General features: G+C 40.2%; 1 protein-coding gene across 1 annotated transcript in view; it reads right to left on the reverse strand.

Annotated features, from left to right (window-relative positions):
- LIMCH1 (LIM and calponin homology domains 1) overlaps positions 1-23,812 on the reverse strand; it is a 292,532-nt gene that overhangs the window by 34,583 nt on the left and 234,137 nt on the right. Inside the window, exons 20-24 of the mRNA XM_026647957.2 lie at positions 21,089-21,310; positions 9,934-10,027; positions 7,449-7,618; positions 6,483-6,588; positions 619-647 (exon numbers count right to left, since the gene is read on the reverse strand). Of these exons, the coding sequence (XP_026503742.1) occupies positions 619-647; positions 6,483-6,588; positions 7,449-7,618; positions 9,934-10,027; positions 21,089-21,310 (621 nt within the window). The remainder of the gene's footprint in view (positions 1-618; positions 648-6,482; positions 6,589-7,448; positions 7,619-9,933; positions 10,028-21,088; positions 21,311-23,812) is intronic.

Below are 23,812 nucleotides of genomic sequence, written 5' to 3' on the forward strand. Positions count from 1 at the left end.
ATGATGTAAAATATCTAATTACTCTACATTATGAGTCTTATGCATTCTCAGATGAGAAAAATGTCTATTTTCAGATGACGAGCAGTACATGGAATACAGGATGTGCTGTGTTCAAATACATATGGGTTTCCTTGTGGGGTAATGGATTTTGATCTGTTGATCATTTCTTGTATGTAATAATTTCTTTGCAAGTAATCAGAAGGAACAAACAAACAGTCACAGAACCCTAGAGCTAATGGAACTATTCATTCTCAGAGTTAAGCATGTATGTAGGATCCAGGCCAAAGTGAATCCACACAGCATAATACTGCATTTCTCCTAGTTAAGGGGAAAATTCTACTCTCAGTTTAGACCTGTGCAACTCCACTGATGCTAATGGGACTGCACAGGTGTAACTGAGGACAGAACTTAGCCCCATATTTGTTTAAAAGTGTATGGAGTGTTTTGGATCAGATTTCTTTTCTTTCGGTTAAAAGAGCTGAGTTTTCTCCTTCCTGTTTGAGTCTATTTTGAAAGGGTTTTTGAAAGAATCACTGATTTAGTTGTACCATCATGCAAATCTTTACACTAAACACACTAATATTTTGCAATTAAGAACAGTGCAAAGAAGATACTTACATTTGACTTGTCACTATTATCAGAATCCGCTGCAAAAGGAGACAAACAAAAATGAATTCCCCAAAATATTAAGATTGTCAAATATGCTTTATCTTAACTTGAAATAAAAAGCCTAGTCACAGCTGTATAAAGAGGAAACGATCAATTCAACTTTATAACAATACCTGCCCCACAACTAGTAGCAATGAAAAATTACGACACAACAGATCAGAGAAATAGATTGTACCCTCCACCACCAAAAATACTTTTGATCTGGCTACAAAGAGCATAACATCAACAGTAGGTTCTAAGCTACCACTAGCTACTGACAACTACTTTTGGTCAGAGTCATTAGCATTGTCTGAAAAGAGTGTTATCAAATTTAACTTAACTTTCCCTTCACTATTCAATGTGGGGAAAGAAAAAAAGCATAGCAAGGGTAGGACACGTCAAGGGAAAACACTATTCAAGTGTCACAGTTACCAAGAGAACCACTGCCATTTTCTATTAAGTGCCTTTGCACTGAACTCCTTAAAAACAGATGTAAAGTAAAAATAAATTTAAAGGAAAATTATTATTTTGGTGTCTGAAACCAGAGCATTACATCTGCGTGTAGTCCAACAGCTCTTTGCCAACTGTGCAACAGGAATAGGCACTTTCTATGAAAGCAGACAGTGGAAATAAGTACCAGTGATCATCAGCTTTTGCCCCAGCACACATTTTAAGACACCTACTACTCAGTGCAGCGGGAAAGATGCAGCTACTCCCAGCGCATCATTTACCTGACTGTGAGAAAAACTGTGAGCGTCGCCAGGAGTTCCGAACCTTAAGCGGAACACTGGCACAGCTGGGTGACTCTAGAGTGGATGGCAGAATAGAAACAAAACAAGAAATATGACACAGTGAAAAGAAAACTGATTACCAGGTAGAAGTGAACTCAGTGACCAAATGGATTTTTAAATTAATTCATTAATCGCTTTAAAGGGAGGTTGATCAAAGCTAGTTTGAGTTCCATTTTCCATGGTGATAAATTAAGAGGGTTTTTAGTTGAAATGCTATTAGTATTTAAAAGCTGTTGGTGTGGTATACTTCATCTAAATGTCCTCTAACACACTGGTGCATAATTAAAGACATTTTTCTCCCAGTCGGAATCCTACATTTTTTAATCTCAAACTCATCATGAGCTTTTACATATATCACACATGTTAAAGTTATTTTGTATTGTTTGACTTTCTCAGCAACATGTGGGCTCTAGAGCACATGAAGAATTTCAACATTACTAAAAAATTAAATATCTACATTCTATAATTCAATGTATGGCTGCTCTCTTGTTTAGTTTAAGTTAACACTTAAGTTGTATTATGGGTGAAGAATCTCCCAACTTATTACAAGTTCAATTTCTACTTCCACTCAGGGTTGTTTTGTTTTCCGCAACTGCCATCTAAAGCAATTTCAATCCTGAAAACAGCAAGAAGGGGGAGAAGTCTTTGCACTGCTTATACACACCGTCGAAGCCCATTTAACCAAAGGTTTCAGGGGACACTAGAAGGTCAGGTAATTCTTGGGGTTGCTCTATGATTTCTGCATGGTATGTGTATTATTTTGCACACTATTAAAATCTGCATATCATGAGGATAAAAAGGAAATTTTCATGATTTACATCAACTTCATCAAATATTTGTGAGGTAAGTTGAAGTGTGTGCCAGATCTATGCATTGTTATCATTCACTTTAATAAGAGTCACACATGAGCAGATGAGGACAGAACTTAGCTCCAAACCTTTTTTTCATCAAAGCGATTACTAAGCTATTTTCATCTTAGAACAGCAGTACTAGTAAAATATAATACCCTTAAATATAATATGCCCTTTAACTCAATGTCAGATATATAACAGTGCCATCCTGGTCTTCCTGACTCGTGCCATACATCTGCTGTTGTATTTAAGGAAGGTAGTGATAATAGTGTAATTATCACCACAAAAGTACACTAACAATACCAGTACAGAAGCAATTGTTTTGGTGAAAAATAATTATTTACTTTTTAAAAGTCTGCTTACTTACCTTGTATAGTAACTGGAGTTTTGAGATGTGTGGTCCCCACGTGTATTTCATTCAATGAGCGCATTTGCTCCATGAACCTGAGACTGGAAGATTTTTCATAAGCAGCGTCTGCTGGTCTGTGCCGGTGCGCATCTCCTCCTTGTACTCTGAGCAGAGGGCATAAGGGGCGATGTGGACTGATCAGCTTTCTAGTTCCTTCTACTGTGAAGGACTTGGATAAGGACTTGAAGCACAGGGGAAGGAAGGCAGGTAGTGGAACATATGTAGGGACCACATATCTTGAAGAACTCCAGTTACTGTACAAGGTAAGTAACTGGACTTTCTTCAAGTGAAGGTCCCTGTGTATATTGCACTTGAGGTGATTCACAAGCAGTGTTTGTTGAGAAAGCAGATGTGAGGAACCCTGCTGTACCACAGATTGGAAGACCACTCTGCTGAAGGATGTGTCTACAGGAGACGCTTGTGCCAGGGCATAATGTTTCACAAAGGTATGCACAGAACCCCATGTTGCCACTTTACAGGTTTCCAGAAGGGGAACATCATGAAGTGAAACTACTGATGGTGCCTGGGCTCTGATTGAGTGGGCTCTCACACCTTGTGAGGGGTCACTGTCAAGTCATAGCAAAGCAGGATGCATCCTGAAATCCATCTTTGCTTCCTCTCTCATACATTCAGTAAAAAGAGAGAGAGAGTTAATGAGATTCCCTGAAGGATTTTGTCCTTTGCAGGTAGAATGCCAAGGCTGGATTGACATCCAGAGTGTAGCTTCTCTGGCAGCATGGTACTTTGGTTTGAAGACAGGTAGGTGGATGACCCACTTCAGATGGAATTCCAAGATTTCTGGAATGAAGTTAGGATGTAACCTCAAGGAAAATCTTACCCTGGTGGAAGACCATATATAGCGAGAATCCACCAGAAGGGCGCCCAGCTTACCTACTCTTCTGGCTGAGATGACTGCAACTAGAAACACAACCTTCATAGACAGATGAGCAAGGAACATGAGGCTAACGGTTCGAATGGAGAATTTGTTAATGCTGACAGGAGTAAATTGGAGGTCCCATTGGGGTAGTACTGGAGGAAAGATTCTGACAATTCCCTTCAGAAACCTTACTGTAGCAGTATGGGCAAAGACTGAATGGTTGTCCACCAGAAGATGAAAGGTGCTAATGATTGCCAGGTGCACTTGCAAGGAGCTGAGAGGCAGCCCTGACGTTTTTAGAAAGAGGAAGTAGTCCAGAATAGCCATGACCTTGGAACCCTAGGGATATCCAATGATGCTGGCACTATATCGAGGATCTTTTCCATTTTGCTGTATAGCACTTTCATGTGGTGTCTTTTCTGCTATTGCTAAGGATGGATCGTGCTTTCAAGCACGACCTCACTAAATTTGTCATTTATCCAAATACCAACCTGTTAAATGGAGAGATGAAGGGTTGGGATGAAGGCTCTTGCCCTTGCTGGCAGCTCAATAGATCCAGGAAGAATTGGATACAGATGCACAGTGAGAGGCCACCTGGACAACACTGGTGAATTAGAACTGCCTCGGCCACCCAGGAGCAACTAGGATCATTGACAATTTGTCTCGTTTGATCTCCCTCAGGATTCGAGGTAAGAGAGGGATGGGCAGGAATACGTACATCAGCAGTTCTGACCATCATAACAGAAATGCATCCCCTCTGGCATTGTGGCTCCTGGCTGCTCAGGAGCAGAAGCCCGGGCATTTCTTGGTCTCTTGAGATGCAAAGAGATCCCACCGTGAGAATCTCCACTGTTGAAAGATGCACCATATCACCAAGTCATGTGGCTCCCACTTGTGGTCTGTGGAAAAATGTCTGCTGAGGCTTTCTAACAGAGTGTTCTGCACTCCTGGATGGTGCATACTGAGAGGATTAGTCTTCGAGGGAATGTAACGATTCATCTGTTTTCTCACTGAATAGATTATTTCCCTTGAAAGGCAAATCATTCATGGTGGGTTGAACTTCTGTGGGAGTTCTGGGAGGACTGGAACTGGGAACCCCATCTCATAACCAAAAATGTTGCCATCTAGCGGGAAGTATCTTCTGCTCACTAGCAGGAAGTATCTTCTGCTCACTTAGTACAAAAATATTTCTTCTCCATTCTTTTTGGAGTAGGAGTGCCAAGTGTCTGGAGAATCGCAGACTATCTTGGCAGGTTCTAAGATGGTCTTATTGATTGGCAGTCCCACTTGATTAGGACCCGCACTGTGGAGGATATCCAATAATTTGTGAGGAATTTCTTGTACTTACTCCAGGGGTCATCTAGAGCATATCTGCAATTCTCCTCAGGAGGGGATCTTGGAATTGTCTATAGTCACCCAGTGGTGATGTGACCACCTCATCTGGTGAGGACAATGATAATCCAGCAGGAACAACTGGCTCCACCTGGTTGATCCTCTTCCTCAGAGTGCTCCTGAGTGGGTTGAGGTTCTTTTCCATGTGGGGATGCCTGTCTCAACTCCCATTCTGTCCATCTGTATTCTGGATGGCTCATACATAGATCCAAAGGACCCCAAGTCCAATGTGAGGGATCATAGGGGTAAAACGGTGGTCCCCACAGAGAAGGGTGCCACTGTCCTTGGGCCACATAGTCTCTTCTGTGGGAGTGGGAAGGTGCCCATAAGATTTTTGAGCCTCTATCAGGGCTGACTTCTCTTGTCTTGATAAGGCTGATGAAACTCTCCCACTGATCCCAGATTCATCGGAGTAGTACAAGGCCCCTGTGTCGATGGGTGGTGCCATTAATCTTGGTGGTCTTACTATGACTCGGCTGGTTGATGGTGTCACAGAACCGATACTGTGCTCCCTAACACACCAGTACTGGGGCATGGAGTCTCACCTGACATTGAGGATGTTGGAGAGGAGCTCTTCCCAAATGAGCATTTAGAGGGGGATTTCTCACATTTCTTTTGAGAGTGTTTGCTCACCCTCCTCAGGTCTGCCTTGTTTGTTAGAGCCCTCAGCTCTGCTCCCAGCAGTCACGGAGCCCAGGGCAACCATGTTCAAAGAGGAACTTTTTGGTGCCTCTGCTCAATGTACAGTGGGGGGTCAGAAAAGCCTGGTCAGATTGGGGTTTCATTGAACAATCCACCAGGAATTTTCTAAGCCTGAATTCATGGGATTGATGGGTTGTTCAAGGGAATGACCAGCACACATTGCTCTTGGAGGGGATATGAGCTTCACCTAGGCAATATATACAAATATCGTGATCATCACTGACTGGGAAGGCCCATGGGCAGACCACAGAGATTCTGAATCCTGGGCAGGGCTTGGGCATGGTAGCCACCCCAGGAGGGGGTCAGGGGGCCCCTGGCTCTACTAAAACTACACTTGCTATTGAATGAACTATATAAGACAGGTAAAACTATATACAATTATCTACAATTAGTAAAAAACAAATGCTAGCTAAAGCTGAAGAATTGCAATCTCAGACCACGGGCAGTAGAAAAAAACTGGAAAAGTAGCTGGTCTAAACTGCCCCTTATGCCTTCAGTTGGGAGCATGAGGAGGAGAAAGGCATGGGGCTGGAAAAGTAGCTGGTCTAAACTGCCCCTTATGCCTTCAGTTGGGAGCATGAGGAGGAGAAAGGCATGGGGCAGGGACCAATGGACACTGCCAGTGAAAAATATTCCAGTCTCATACACATGGAACACATGTGCACCTTGAGTGGAATATGCTAGAGATCATTACTTGAAGAACTGTAGGTCAAAGGACAGCTATTTTTCTTTTGACCCTTCTAACGAATGTTTAAATACCACCCAGTTAAATTCTACAAAGCTACCGAATACTCCTGTTTTCTTTTGCTTACCTTGTTCATCAGAGTTCTGCAGAATAACTTGGCTGGTCTCAGGTACTTTCCTCAAAGATGGAAATAATATACTCCCTTCTTGTTCTGGAGCCTTTGACTTCACTACCTATACAATTATTTAAGAACAGACACTTACATCCAGAAAGCACCATGTCTGACTGAATAAAATGCTAGCATACAGAATTAACAAGGTCCTAATTCCGCTATATGAAGTTTTTTCACATATTTTCTGAATCAAGATTATGATGCTAAACTTTTACTTACATCACTTTGATGTAATTTTTAAATTCTGGATTTTTTTTTATTGTTTACTGCCCCCCTATGTGATATTAGCACTTCCCTAGATACCAAGGCTGCTACTAGTCCAAAGATATGCAGTGATATACATTTCCTCACAGCAGAGTCTTGTCAGACACAATCACTGTCTCAACCACATGCACTCACTGAACATTTCAAGAAGGCTTTAAGGGCAAACTTCTTTCTTTTACATTCTTCAGATATTCTACTTTCCCTACACACAGAAACACAAGATCTTCAGGTCTGATTCTCTGGTCTGCTCCAGCCACTTTACTGCTCGGGACAGGTGTTGCAGAATCAGGGAGCTGCAACTGAATTGAGTCATGAGTCTGCAAACACTATAGGGTGCACTGTTCAAAATCACAATTAGTCCCATTAACTTTAACTGGCCCACTTGCAACAGAAAATACCATGTTTGCGGAATTCGCAAGCTTGGACCTTTGGTTCAGTGCATATAGGAATACCATAGTTTAGTTCTTCCATGTGGAAGAAAGAGGAAAATTTTGTACTAAAACAATGATTCAAGATTGTTCACTAACAGGCTGCTTTGATTAAATTCCTAGTTTAGTATTACATAAGGTAAAGTAAAACCTAGCTCATTAACACTGAAAGCATTTGCATGGCAGGTCCTTTTCCCTCCCCCTCCCATGCTCTTCTGTATTACACTACCTTCTCTGTAACTAGGACCTCTGCTTCCTTCTGTTGTTGTGTCTCAGGTTTCTTCAGATCTTTATCTTTTGAAGCTGCTTCTTCAGAATGGGTGCTAGGAGGGAACTCCACGCTGGGCACAGCAGGACATGCACAAGTAACAGTTGTCTTGAATTGTTTCTGTTCTGCAGCTAATCCACACAACACAAGAATCAAAATATGGTTTTTAGAATGACATTAAAAAAAATAGAAAAATCCCAGCTATGTAAGAATTGCAAATTTTAAGAATGCTTTTTGGGGGGGGGGAAGGGGAAAGAGAGGGATAAAATAAAATCAGAGTGACTGTGGAATGGGGTTGGAAACTTGATGATCTGTGCTGAAAACATCCCTCAGAGTAAGCAGAACTTATTCTCTCAAAGAAACAGACATTAGGTCTGTATTCAAATGAGGATATTGCAGCTCAAACTGTCTCATTATCAATAGTGGATAGCACCTCAGATTTACCTATTTTTTTTCACTAAAACAAGAAAGTGCACTGTCTTTGCTTTCCCAGGGTCTGGCTGAGACAGAGAGATGGATGACTGAGGCTCAGTTCACATAAAACAGAGGTGATGCTGGCTGTTTCGGGAAAGGATCTATACAGACTGGCAGGGGGAGGCTTGTACATCCTTCAGAAAGGTACAGTAGAACCACAGAGTTACGAACACTTTGGGAATGGAGGTTGTTCATAACTCTGAAATGTTTGTAACTCTGAACAAAATGTTATGGCTGTTCTTTCAAAAGTTTACAGCTGAACATTGGCTTAATACAGCTCTGAAACTTTACTATGCAGAAGAAAAATGGTGCTTTTAACCACCTTAATTTAAATGAAAGTTTCCTTACCTTGTCAAATCTTTTTTTTTTTTAAACTTCCCCTTTTTTTAAAGTAGTTTATGTTTAACACAGTACTGTATTTCCCTTTTTTTGTCTCTGCTGCTGGCTGATTGCATACTTCCAGTTCCAAATGAGGTGTGCGGTTGGCTGATCTGTTCATAACTCTGAGATTCTACTGTACACAATTTAGGGGATACCTCTGGATCCCCAGTTACTCCTTAAGTCCAAAGGGATTTAAGGGAGGGGCAAAAGTACTCTTTTCACCTACACTTAGTATGACCATTTCTCTCAGATATTGATCTTGGCACAGTTACCTTCAGCCTTTGTTACCTCCAGATTAGATCATTAATAAAATGAACTTCACTGAGCTACCATTGGAGACAACTTGGAAACTTCAACTGGTGCAGAATTTGGCCTTCCAATTGTTCAATCACTGGTATGTTACACTAATGCACTGCATTGGCTGCCAGGTGCAATTCAAGATGTTGATAAAAACCTTGACTGGGATTTATCTACCTGAAAGTCTGGGCTCTCTTTTTCCCCTCCCTGTGCACCACCAAAGCAGCTGAGATCAGCTTATGAGTCCTCGTTAATAGTCCCTGCATTTGAACAGCTAGGAGTTGGAGACAGAGGGGTTTCAATGCAGGGCATTTCATTGAGATGATGGAGCTCAAATTGGTTAACCTTCAGGATGTGCTGAAAAGCTCCAATGGTTAGTCATGCTTTTACCTGAAGGATGGGAGGGGTATATTTATACTCTTATTACAGGCAAGTATGTCATTTACTGAAATATCTACCTCATATTGTTTGTATGTACCTGCACCAAGATAAATGGTGATCGGCACATTTTAGAAATTGAAAAATAAGTTAACATGATCTTATTATGAATAAGCAGTAAACAAAAGATATGTTGGAATGTAAATTGCTTTTTAGCAACATTGCTATTAGGGAAAAATAGCATCATAATTTTATAACTAGTTGAGAAAGTCAATTTTACAACAGTCTGACCAGGAACCATATGAAAAGCCTTAAAATAGAACTTCAAGGGTGAGTGCAATGTTGTTGATGCCATACATATATATTTATGAACCCTTAGAAAGATTGGCTTGAATTGCCTCTTGATATATTTCCCCCCCTTCCTTCAATGTATAGCCTAAACTCCTGTGGGGTGTAATACTTTGGTCTCAGTTCAGTTGTTGGATTTAGTGTGCAAGTGGTGTTGGTGGCTTGTGAGATACAGAAGGTCAGACTAGATGATATAGTAGTCCCTTCTGGCCTTAAACTCTATGCATTGAACAAAATATCATTTCTTGAACCAAAACCATTATTGCATTATCACTAGTTTCTACTTTTAGTACGTTCTGGGCATGCTGCACTTTAATCTAGAGTTATTCATATAAAGACATGTAAGTTACAAAATGGACATAATAGTCATCAGATAGATTTGAAAACAATGTACCGTAATTATACCATTTCAGGACAAATACAAGCTCAGCATTTTCTCCTGAAACCTCTAGATGTCACTGTGAATGCACTCTTCTTGAGCATTTAGCAGGGAGGAAGAGAAAAATCCACAACACAATGGATTTGTAGGGGAATATCACCAGGCTAAAGCAGTTTTGCAGCAACAAACCTGGTGAAGCAAACCCCGAATTCATCATTTCTGGCCTTCCAGAATCAGTTTCATCTTTTTGGTTGGCTGGTTTAGCTTCTTCAGTGAAGGAGGCCTGCAGAGAACAATTTCATTGAAATAAAATGGCTAGAGCAAAAATACAGTTTCAGTCATTTCTATTTTGTAGTTTTGGCTTCCTCTTTGTAATGCTGAAGAGCGAGTTTATGAACAGCATGGACTATTTTTGAGTTACAGTACTTAGCCTTAATTTCCTCTGCTAACCACATATCTTCTAAATGCTCACTATCATCCACTTAGGGTGACCAGACATCCCGATAAAATCGGGACCGTCCCGATTTTGAGCTGTTTGTCCAGCGTCCCGACCGTCCCGATTTTTGTCCCAATATTTTGCACCAGCTTTTTATTTATGTATTTATTTATTTTTGCTCCCGGCTGGCAGCACTCGGCTTTTTTGTTTGTTTGTTTGTTCTCGGCCGGCCGGCAGCACTCAGCCTTTTTTTTTTTTTTTTGCCCCCCGCCCCGGTGTCCTGATATTTTCTTCATCTCATCTGGTCACCCCCTACATCCACTACTGTTGATAATGGCCTTGGAGTAATCTGTAAAAAACAAAAAATGGAAAATACCTAGAGTTGAGTTAGTTGGAGTGGAATATACATTCAACTCTATGGAATAACCTGTAGCTCATCTGATGAATTTATTAATGAATCTGCAAAACTCTGTGGGTATGAACACTGGCAAAACAAATGAAGTATTTCCCTTATCCTAATGCTGCAAAAATACTGTATTTGTCTAAATGAAACTTCCCATGGTTATCATCAAAAAGCATGAAGCACTTGGCACATTATTAAGAGAGGATTGACAAATATGATAAGACCATATCAAGCCATTAATCCTAATTACTGCAAATGACAACTTCCTAAACTAGGGCAAATCTCATTGCAGGAACAAACCCAAACTGTCAAAAGAACAACAGCGACACAGCTACATTATTTAACATGCTTCTACTTTATATATCAATATATTTAATTTCCCCACTACATGGGGCAAGAAAAACGGCAATATATTGATTATATATCTGTGCAATATTTCTAGTATGTAATAAACAATAAATAGAGACATTCAGTAGAACAAAAAGATAAGATGCTCTTTTTAAAAATGTACTTTACAAGATTATTTGTCTATTATGGACACAGATTTTTCCCCATTCCCAATCAAAATCCACAAGAGGAAACCTCATGAGATTCCCTCTCAACGATCCCTCTACATTGTGCTCTTATGGGGCAGGGTTTGCATCCCTCCGCCCTCACAAAAGCTGTGCCTAGTTGGCAGATCCCAGAGGATCCCTATGAGTCCATGGCCACTGACCCCTGCATCAGCAGAGTGAAAGCGTTAGATCCACTACAGAGGCCTCTCCCACTTGAGCTAATGGAATATCTGGCAGTAATAGACTGTTATCTTCTATGTGGACCAACCACTCAGAGAAGGATGAGGATACATTTTGCTGGTGGGTTTCACAGATATTTGCAGACAGCTGAGTAATGCTGGGACTCAGGAATCATGGGTCTATTTCAGGTTGTGCAGGGAAGACTGCTCTATCCTTTACACACTTTTTGCCACTGTGCCCCAGTCTGCACTTCCTCCAGCCTTCCCTGTTCCCCCAGCGCTCCTGTCTCCAGCATGTGTCTGTTCACTCTTCACATATCGCTCTCCCCAAGCCTGTCCCTGGACTCTTTGCATTTGAGGCAGGAAACTTTCTCCTCCTCCACCCTGCCTGTGTGCCGGGGGCACTGGGAGCAAAGGAAAGTCTCCTTTGTTCTTAGTTCTGGCTCCTAGCATCATAGCAGCAAGGAAGAGCAACTGAAGGAAAAGCCCATCCTCAGCCCAATGCTAGAGCATGCTCAGTCAACTCTGTGGGAGTGGAGCATGCTCAGTGGAGAAAGTATTTGGAGAATTTTACTGCCAGCCTCTAACAAACCTCTATGAGCATACGGAAACAGCGATTTTCAGCAGTTTATAATCTGGCAAATTTGGATGGATTTTCATGGGGGAAAGCAACAGGCCACCTCTGACCCGAGTGCTCCAAACATGAGGTTCACAGTGAAACTCTCATTAAAATTGTTTTGCTAATATTAAAAGAATATATTTTCCCCCAGCCTGACTCTTGGAAACTGCTGAACTGCTTTAACTGAAGCTTTGCAAAATAATTTCAGCCTGAAGCAGGCACCCAGCATGGAAAATTTCAATGTGAACGGTTAAACTTGGCAAAGTTATAAACAGCTGAAAACAGGGTCTTATTATGGAAAGTGTTAGACAACCATAACTATAAGAGTCATTGCCAGTTCCACCTATAATATTTGCATTCAAGAAAGAAACAGATTGAATTGGTGACAGAGAAGATTTCTTCATTCTGAGCAATGGTATTGACAAAGACACTATTTATTGCAACTCTTTAAAAATGGAGAAAAGAACTATGTGGTGCAGAGAAACTAACTTGTAATGGTGTTCGGCTGATGTCATCTGTTCATGCTTGTGAGACTTAATTCTCTTCAGATGCTGAACAATGAAATATCTGCAACATCAAGCTAAATAATACTGCAAATTGAAATGTGTTTTAGAAAAAAAGAATATACATACTACTAGTCGAGTTCACTGGAAAGAAACCCTGTATTTCTGACACTCTGTATGATGCTAAATAATAAGGTATTTCACTATTATGTTACTGTATTTTGTTCACATGGACATTGCATCTTGTACTAGAAATTCTTGAATTATTAATACAACTAATGTCCCTCCCTTTATGCTGTATATTATGCCACATTTCATACATATGACAAACATATTTTTATCATAAGCCAGTCCATATTGTCACTATGTATGAAACTGACGCAATCTTAAAATATGCCAATATATTCCACTGTATCTAAAGAAATATTCTATACAGTGTATTTTGACCTGCATGTGAAAATGTATAACTAGCTCTCAAGAAAGATATGGTTTTCATTTATCTTGCAATGGGTACCATCTAGACAATGTTCTCTGCACCACTTACGCTCAACTTTAGTCAAGTGTGGGTGGGCAAAATTGCCATGCAGGATGGCCTCAAAGTAGGCCCTGAATAGGTCAGCACAGAAAAGAGTCACTGTAGATGCACAGGAAGAGAGGCCACTGGGCAAGTATTTATTCCAAGCCAGTGACAAAAAAACCCTCCCAGAGGAGGCATAGAGGGGCTGACTCTACCAGCTGCTGTAGCTGGGCCATGCTGCATCTCTAGACCCTACCTGTGCACTGGAATGATGATTCTGTCCCAGCACAGTTCTCAAAGGCTGGCGAATTTCATTCAGCAAGTTATGGTGTTTTTACACTATGTTTGTGTGTACATATAGTTAAACAGTAGTTAAAACAGTACAGTAGTTAAAGTTAATCACCCTTGAGTTAAAAAGTGTGGGTGAGGCTGGAAAGCTATTTTATATTTTAGTTTAATTTGCAGTTGTGAACGAGCCAGTCATAGTATGAGTTAGCCAACTCCTCAGTCCTGCTTAACCAAGTCATACATTTCACAAAGAGAATTGAGCAACTGGTTAATAAATGTCCATTTGTGACTAAAATAAACTAATTCCTTTTCTCTTTGTGACAGACAGGACTACTATCTGGCTAATTAGGATTTCAACCCATGTATGCTTTTATCTGTGGTCAGCAACAACTAACCATATCACCTACCCCCATGGCAGAAACATTTGTTTGTAAGAGAGTAAAAAACATACGAACCCACAGAGCTTACATAACCAAATCTAGGAAAGAATCTTATTGAGTTGACTAAGCTACTGGGAGAATCCAAAACCAAAAAAAGTTACAGTACAGTTTTATTTATTCCTAATATAAATTAACTCAAACTACATATTAACTTACTCCTGCTAGTATTTTAATTGCCATTGTGCACTAACATTGCAAATTTAATGAAATGCAGCAAAACAAGCTGGCTGGAGCCAACAAGAATGCAGAGATATTCAAAAGGAATATCCAGGAGTATTAAAAAGCAATGGATTTTACTGAAAATTGAACTCTGTAAAAGAATGAGTTAGCTGCAGAGGATCTCAATAGCAAAAAAGCTAGTATCAGCTCAAATGCTTTTATCCTACTATGACTGCAGTTTTAAACATAGAATTCCATTTGGAACATAATTATAACAGCTTTGTCAAACCTTAAAAGCACATCCTTAAAATCCATACATTGTAGTATTTTAATCAAAACAAAGCTTTCATAGTACTAATGAAATTGAGCAGGAAACGAATGACATGAGCAGGGTCTAACGTAGGTAGGTGCCTTGCATGCCATGACAGTTCAGCACCATTGCCATACCACCTGGTGCGACATCCCTGCTTTTCTAAATCCTGAACTTCTTTTGCTTGCAGCCACCAAGTGTTGTAATCAAGTCAGATATTACAACCCAGGGTCAGTCATTGGATGGGAATCCACCAAGGAAAGCCAAACACAGGCATTTCTTCTTCCAAATCACACAGAATAATTTTAGGGGACACCATCAGCTGGAGATATGTGATCTGAATAACAGATGTCAGTTCTGCAGAGTTGAACAAATTCTGCATGTGCTTTTCATGATGAGTCACAAAGAGGATTTCTGGTCCCATCCTATCTCCACATATGTACAAGTCAGAATTCAACTCTATCTCCAGCAGTTAGTCTAACAATCCACTATATCTCCTTAGTCTGAGCTCAACAATTTCATTTTTCTAAAGAGAGAATGAGTGTTACTTGGATGGAAAAACTGTTTACTTTGTGCCACACAAACGGAGGGGAAACTAACAGAATACTTTTGGGAGTGGCAGTACATTTTTTTTTAGTTTGCTATTTAGATCTGGAATTTTTTTTCTAGCTCTTTACGTCACAACCTCAAATAGAGCAACATGCAAGTTAACTATTCTTAGATAGCCATAGAAGAGGGCGGTTTAAAGACAATGATGTCACTTACAGACAGATTATATTCATATGGATTTTAATGAAATGGGATTAATTTTAAAATTAAAAATTTATGGTATTTTTGGGCCTTCTCTAATTTTTAATTTTAAGAACTAAGGCTACAATTCTCACTATGTGCGAGGATTTACGTGCACAACTACCATTAATAATGGAGAGGAACCTTGAACTAATAACGGCTAAAGCCTGGGACTTGTAGTCAGGAGATCCTGGTTCTATTCCTGGCATTGCCACTGACACACCATGTGATCTTGGGCTAGTTAATCTTTGGGCCTCTGCTTCAGTTTCTCCAGCTGTAAATTAGAGCTATGCCATACATACTATTCCTCACAGGCATGTTTTGAGGCTTACTTTATTCATGTTTATAGAGCATTTTAAGATCTTCAGCTGGATAACAGGCTAGTAAAGATATCAGCTAGCTGCATAACTAGACTACAGAATTACCAGCACTTTCAATACTAATTGGAGAAAGATGTGTTCAGATTTAAGGAATAGAGATCTGCCTAAAAATTCCACATATATACCAGACACAAGCATACATGCTTAGAAATATTTCTCTCTACTATACTTCTGATGCAGGAGACCCATTCCTTTCCAATGGCTGCCAGGACTGGCGCCATAATTTTCAGCATCTACAAAAAAGTCTAGGCAATGGCCATGTACACCCCAAATGATTCTCCCATTGCAGGTTGTTACCAGTACCGTGTATGTCTCTCTTTTTCCCTCTCAATTATTTTGTTGGAATGCTGCCTGGATCTGAGCCGGGACATGAATGGAAAGCTCATAAAGGGACCCCCATGCCTCTAAAAACCCACAAAGACAAGATCGTATTGGTCTATGATATGGTGCAGCTTGACTAAACTCTTCTGCATGTTCGGGCAAGAAAGCGGCATATTGAAAGTAGAGCATTTTCCTCTATTGTAAATGCTGCCTTGGGCCAGCTGATATGCTTTAGCACAACACTTTGGTGCATCAAAGGAAAACATTCTAGGCAAATTGAAGACAGGACTAGTCTATTTGACAAGTGAACACAAACACCAGGGGAGCAATAATAAGAAGGGAAAAGGGGAGAGAGGCCAAAGATAACATGGAACATAACAAAAAACACAAGCAGACAATTGAGAAAAAAGCAAACAAGGACCTTGGGAGAGTAAGAAGATGAGAGAAAACCCATCCCACTAGAAACAGCACCTATTGTTGGCAGATAGAAGTGCTGCCTCCAGAAAAAAATGCTTCCTTATTCAAAGCTTGGGAAGTGGCAGAAATAGACCAAAAGCCCTAAATCACTCGACCGAAAGTAAAAACAAAAACAAAACAATACAAAAAACAAGAAAAGCAGCGGAAGGCAAGAGAATAGAATAATTTCAATGCTTAAAAAATATGCTTGATTTTATATACTTGAAAATTTTTCCCAGGAAAAATCTAGAGAACTCTTTCTTTCCCCAGTCTACCACCTCCTCTTGCCTACTTTTCTGCCTCTCTTTCCTCCCGTATTTCAATGTGCATTAGGGCCAGACATCAAATAAGGGGACCACAATTCATTTTGAGAGTGCAGAAACTAAGTACATATTGTGCTGAATCAGGCCCACAGAAAGTGGCTCCCCTTATTTTTGGGAACTATATACCACACCAGTCATCTTCTACAAGGAGTAGAAGTGGGTGAACTGCTGCCTTGGCATTCCAGAACCACCATTAATTAGTTAGAAAGGAGTCTTACAAAACCTTGAGCCTACACATACTTGCAGATCCATGCTTTGTTACTACTTTATCACAGAAATCCAGGCCGTAGTCTTCTCTACCATGAAAACACCTGTGCTTCAGCTGTGCTTTATACTCATTTTAAATATAAATCTTGACAATCTCTATTAACACCATTTTGATTTCCCATCCTATTCCCTGTGCCACTTCCCTCTACATACACACAAGTTGTGCTGTCAGAAACATCTAGTAGCTCCTTTTGCTAGTGTTCACTGTAAGTCAGCCAGGTAGTGTCAATCAGACCACATTAAGGCAATCTATGCGCTAGGAATATGATGACATGGGGTTCCATGTGGCTCCATCCCTGCCCTTTACTTGACGTGTTGGTGGTAGAGACTGCAGCACGGGACCCTCTTTTCCCCCCCAGGAAGAGCAGCAGGGATACTCCCCTTCCTTCAGGAGCAGCAGAAGACTCTTCTTTCTCCTGAGAAGACGGTGCAAAGTGCATGTGCGGGGGACAGGTGGAGGGAGATAACACTCAGTACTTAGCTCATCAGCTGCAATGTCTCTTTGGTGCATGAGCTAAGCATATTAGACTCTTCTCTGGCCACTCACCCACAGTCCTTTTCTGGCGTGATGTGGGAGGCTACCTCATCCTATTTTGCGTGTAATTAACTCCCTACTGAGATGCATGGGCCAGTTCACCCCTTTTAGGGGCTATTATTTCAGGCTGTCTGCAGACTCAGGCAGACATCACTGCATTGAGTTACACTTGGTTCATGTTTTCAAACTTTCTCCATGACCAAGAGGATGGTGAGGGAGAGGGAGGAAAGGGGAGTCATATGAAAGATGAGATTCTGATGTGATCATATGACTCCATGAGCTAAGGTCCTAGGAACAGACTTGTCATGCTCATGCCTTATTCCAGTCCTGGTGGCAATGGAAACAGGAACAAAGAAATATTTGGGTTATGAAAGATGTATAGTAGGATTAGAACATGTAAACGTAAGCCCTCTGTTTCCCCAACCCTAAATAACAAACAAGTCTCCTGCCATCTTTTTTTCCCCCAAGTTCAATTTATTTAGTCCCTTTTCTCACACAATATTCCCTCCACATTCTCAAACTAGTCTTGTTACTTTGCTCTGGCCACTTTCTAACCTTTGGACACCATCCTTTAAGATCAGTGATTAATAATATAGAGAACATTCCAAATAAAGTCTGAATCATTATTACCTCCATTTAAAACCAAATTCCCCAGGTTAGCTATCAAAGCATCTTATTTATTTTCTTTGCAGTTGCCACACACTGTCTGTCCTTCATATCAGGTCTCATGAAACATTTCCCCCAGGTCTCTTTCCTAGACCACTTGTGATTTAGAAGAGGAAAACATAATCTATTTGTCTAAACAGGATTAAAGCCAACAAAAAATCCAAATTCGAATCCAGGTTTTGACACTGCCACCTTCTGATATTTTAGCTAAGCCATTTAACTTCCTCAACCTCAATAGTCTCACTCACAAAATGAAGATAATACATCACAAAAAAGTTTTATTTGAATAAATTAGTTAAAGTTTATAAAGCACTTTGAAAATGGAAATGTAAGTGTTAGGTTTTATTATTTTCTCTCTAATTTCTTCCAGCTCTATAAAGTGTAGTAGACAAGCAATTATTTTAAAACTGCATTTTTCTGGACAATAAGAAAATTGATTTAATTAAAACCTGGAAATAGCATCTCAAAAGTTTTAGTTACTGGAACTGACCAGGCAAAAAAACAAAAACAGAAATTGCCAATTTTTGTAAACCTTCTGATTCATAAACTGCTAAATCAAATTGTTAACGCTATATAAAAAGCCAACAATAGCAGAATTAAATCTTTTCAATCAAGTTTCAGACCCGAAGGAAGTTTTTTCATGATGTTAGTAGTCCCTGAAAATAGATTCTCCTCTCAGAAGAGTTTCCTCAACCTTAAGAATTGTGAAGCTAGTAGATTCTGCTCTTATAATATTTTATTTTCATTTGTTTCTATGTGGTAATGGATTATAATGTATCGTGTCATTATTTAGGAGTGAATTTTTATCTTGGAGGCCATTTTGGTAATTCTCTATAGATCCCTTCCCTTTCATCTATTAGCTTCACTGGCCATAAGAAATTCTAAAGGTCTGCTCTCTCCCCCTTGACTCTTTTTCAGCGAATCTGCAATACAAAAATGAAAAGCACCATTTCAGTCTGGTCTGAAGTTAGCAAGACAAGGAAGCAAATTAAAACAAAAGCCATCTGTATGCAAATACTGACTGAAGGTACTTCTCTCTTGGACACGGATAACCAAGCTGCGTAATCTTGAAAGAGCAGACCTCATACCTCTCAGCTGTTTCTTAGAATATTAAAAAGAACAGGAGTACTTGTGGCACCTTAGAGACTAACAAATTTATTAGAGCATAAGCTTTCGTGGGCTACAGCCCACTTCTTCGGATTATGCTCTAATAAATTTGTTAGTCTCTAAGGTGCCACAAGTACTCCTGTTCTTTTTGCGGATACAGACTAAGACGGCTGCTACTCTGAAACTTAGAATATTAAGACAGTGATTTTACACCGTAATTTACCACTGTGCCCCACACAGACCTGGTGTTCTTGTTATAATTGATTGACATCAGAATCACTAGATATATGTAGTCATCAGACCCCACTGCATCTAAATTACCTATTACAATTATAGCTATGCAATAGAGCAGGGAATTTCTGAAAGCTAAAAATGCCAAACAACACACAACACTCCAGAATACTAACATTCTTTTGTTTGAAGCTGGAAAGCTAACACTAATTATAATGGTTTATACCATCTAATTACATTGCTGATTCAATCATGAATCTGAAATTACAAAACCTTTACTGAGAAGAAACTCTAAAAATGGCATTGTGTGGGTGCATATTTATTCTGTTGCAAAGACTCATATGTTTACTCAGTTTACAAACCAAAAAGTTATTTTGTAAACGTCAGTGCTGCAAACTCAACCTGGTATCTGAAAATTCAAGCTGTGTTCTGCCTTCTATATCATCATCACTGCTGGCAATACAATTCTGCAAACAGAAACCGAATAGACAGAAAATTTCAAGCTACATCAATTTAGACACTTATATGATATCACCTTCATCGCTGTAGGAGGTGAAGACCAAGGCAGAATAGTATCCAGCTCACTCTTCCATAGCTATATTGGTCTTGCAGTGCTAACAGGAGCAGGTGCCATTATTCACATAATTACTCTTCTGACTATAATTGTACCTTTAACTCCCTTTCATCTGCTGCTCCCTCCAATAAAATGAGGCCCCTATGTCTGTCAAACATTCTCACCTCAACCTCTCTAAGGACAGTGGTAATCCTCATCCTCAGATAGGTCCAATTCACTATCACTCCCCAACCAACCTTCACTCTGCCACCAGCCTGCCTTCCTGTTATCACCACTCTTGGCTTCAAACCAGCTCCTTCTGACAAACCCAGGTCTGTGCTCCTGACATAATCTGGCTTCCCACGCTTGTTCCTGACCTCATGGTTGGGTTCAGAACCAGCATTAGGAGAAGAGGGTCCATTGCCAAGAATGCAAGCCAGGGATGAAGCAGACTTTCCCATCCCAGGGAGGTGGGATGAATCAAAACCCCATCCCCAGCATAGTGGGTCTGGCCAATACCACAAAGTTTAGGAAAAAGTAGCACAGCACCATTCCTAGCTTTTTTGTGGTGTTCTTGATTTTGTATCTTTGGTACATGGTGAGAAAGGTCAGATTCTCCCAACCCCCAATTTGTTTACACTCATTTTTTGTGCTTTTTATGTAGGATAGTCCTTGCTTTATTTTGTTTTTTTACATTGTGCAGCATCTAGAGACCTGTTGTGATATGCTCCCATTGTTTTCTGCCCTGCCCCTCAAAATAGCAATAGAGATGAAAAGTTACAGTTGGTCTCTTTGTTTAGGTGGTTGGGAAGCAAATTGACCCAATGTATTTCAATAATTTATCCCCTTTTTGATAAAGGAATAGAGACTATCTGAATGCAAAAATTGCCAAACATTAACATCCTCTTGTTTGAATCTGGAGAACTGCAACTAATTATAATGGCTCACACACACTAATTATGTTGCTGATCTAATCAGCTAACATCAGTAAAAGAGCTGAATAAATTTGCACAATAGCTGGGACAGACAGTCAATCTCTCAATGGGACAGAATGAAACATGCCAGCTGATTTAAAGCACACTTATCAGTTGCATGGTATACAACACCAAAAGCCAACTGCAATGTTCCTTTACCTTCCTAAAGCAGAAACACTAAATCTTAAGTAGTATAAATGCTTCTGACCTGGGAAGATCCTGGAATTAAAACAAATTTAGCCCCTTGGCTTTCCATTAGCTAGTGCTTAAATCCATTATGCAAAAGAAAACATGCAGAGAAAACACAGCTGATGTGGGTTTTTTTTATTCTTACTGTCAGCTCTCCGGGCACAGTGTGAGTGGCAGGCCTCTTTAAACTGAGCTCAATGCTAGTGGTGTCCTGCTTCAGTTCCACCGGGTATCCATCCACTCTGGCCACCCCTTCAAACTTTGGAGATCTTCTTAGTAAAGGAGCAAATATCACTGTTGTACATTCTTTATCCTTCTCTTCAAGTCCATTGAAAGTTTCGCCATTCATGCTGACTTTTCCATCTACCTGCAGAACAATAAATAAATACTCTGAGGAAATAACACAGAAGATCAAGGTGACATGTATTTTTCAATAATAAAATAATAAAGAATCTACATAATACTAACAATGGTTTAGCACAAAATGCAAGACAGTTCCAGGCTTGAAGAGTTTACAACAACAATACAGACACTCAGGAGATAGGATCACTAGGAAATCCAGGAGGAGAAGATAAACTTTTTCTCCCCCATAACTTTTGTGGGCATTAACATAAAAAGTGTTGTGTTTTTTTTGTTGTTGTTGTTTTTTGTTGTTGTTTTTAAAGAGAACAAGATCAGGGTGGTGGCTCAGTCAGTAGGGAAAATCAGGGAATATTAGGGATGGGGAAGCTTCAATAAAAGCAAAAGAGGAGAGTGAGAGACAGAGAGAGAAACTAATGAGGTGTGACCCTCAAGACCTCAGTAGATCCTAATTCACAAGTGATGAAATAATTAAAAATCCACAGGATACTGCAAATTTTAGGCAGAGTTCTCAACAAACAGGATGGTTTAGAAATATGGCTTCACGGTACATTTTCAAGCTCCTGCACCAAACTTTAAAGGATACCTATACTGAATCCTTTAGTTATGGAGAGCATCACAGAGAGGCAAGAATGCTCAAGCATCTACAAACTATACCGCTGAACTGCTATGTAATCAGCCGGTCTCATCTTAATACTAGGTGCACTGTGCACTCTGGAGCACAGTAGCTTTATGTTTAAAAGGTCAAAAGCAGCAGAACTCAGCCGAGTTTTCCTTTGCCCCACTACTCATAAGGGAGCAAGCCTGAAGTCAGCTCCCTACCCCATCAAACGAGGGTTTGGAAACGAAGTCCCCATAGGCTGGGAGGGGGGAGCAGAGAGGGCTTCCCCTCTGCTCCCCGGAGAAGAAAAGAGACATGTCACTCTGCCTTCCTCACTAGATGTCAAACGGACAATATCTATTAAAAATACATGTCAGAAAAGAGTTAGCTATTTCCATTCTCAAGGTAAAGTAGTTACAGTTCAAGCTATCTTGGTCCCCCTTCCCAGCATTCATAACCCTACACTGAGGAGCAATGAATTAGGGATCAAGCTAGTTCTAACCGCATCTTCTTTAGCTTGAGCATGTCACTGACTTTCCTTTAACTCATGACTTTTTAAAAACAAAGTTCACATTTATTAATACCACTATTAGATTTTGAATTAGGGTAGCACCTAAAGGGTCCAGTCAGGATCAGGGCCCCATTGTGTAAGTCACTGTACGTACATATAGGGAAGAAGGTCTCTGCCCCACAGAACTTACAAGCTAAGTATGATGAGACACAACAGATGGATACAGTAGACAGGGAAAGTGCAAGGTAACAGTGAGCTGATGTTATGATCAGCGTAATAAGCAGCAGTCACAGCACATCAGCTGCTTAGCTATAGTTGAGTGTTTTGCAGGCATGAAGGCAAATTGAGTTTTAAGGAGAGATTTGAAGGAGGATAATGTAGTGGTTTTGCAGATTTGTTTAAAGGGAACTCCATCCATCAATAAGGAGCATCATGGGAAGAAAGTGAAAAGGTGTTTGAGGGAAAATTGGACTTCTGGGCAACAAAGGCTGTTACTGCTGGCAAAGAGATTACACAGATCAATGCCACATAAGAGATGGGTAGCATGGGCCATGTGAAATGTTTTGAGATGGCTAATCTATAAGTACTATATAAATAAAAATTTAAGTACAAATTCAGATGCAAGCCATTCCTTGGAACACTATGCTTTAGAATACTAGTCAAAATTGATGCAAAGAATGTGAAGGACAAGGAACAGGTCTTTTCAATAAACTGAAACATTTAAAGTGGCATAGTTCCCTCACCTCTCAATCTACCCTTGGTTTACTTTTTTTAGTCAACAGTTTGGGTAGAACCCTCCTGGATAGCAACTCAACTTGGCATACACAACCAACTCTGGACCAAGAGCAAACTGCTCTTTCTGCTGACTTTTCCTGTTTGTATGATCAGTCAAGGCTCTGCTCTGTATATTAGGGAAATTCATTAAAGGCCAAACGCTGCCAGGGAGTGGGTATTTTTTGTGAGATGCTCAGTGCCCTCAAGTCCCAGCAATTGGAAAGCAATTAGAGTTGAAGGTGCTTAGCACCTTACAAAAATTGGCCTTAAATGGGGAAAAGCAACAGCGCGACCCAGCAGATTTTAGTGTGCATGTCAAATGTTATCGTTATACAATAAAAAAAGACAACCTCCCCATCTCTCCTACCACCACCATCGTCTGCCCAAGTCATTACTACTCACAGTTTAATTCTGAATACAAATGTTGGCAGGTCTTGAACCCACAAGTCCTCTGGGATTTTGTTGTATTATCTACTAGACAGCTCATGAAAGCTTTTAAAAATAAAAAAGCCAGAAAAATACTGGCTAGTTAAGCCATCCATTTTCATGTCTCTGTTTAGACTAAAACATTTCTCTATTTACATAGGGAGGGAAAGCAAATGTTTGAATGATCAGAACAGATG

Source organism: Terrapene carolina, unplaced genomic scaffold (genome assembly GCF_002925995.2).
Source record: "Terrapene carolina triunguis isolate 2854851 unplaced genomic scaffold, T_m_triunguis-2.0 Scaffold66, whole genome shotgun sequence".
Lineage (NCBI taxonomy): Eukaryota > Metazoa > Chordata > Testudines > Emydidae > Terrapene > Terrapene triunguis.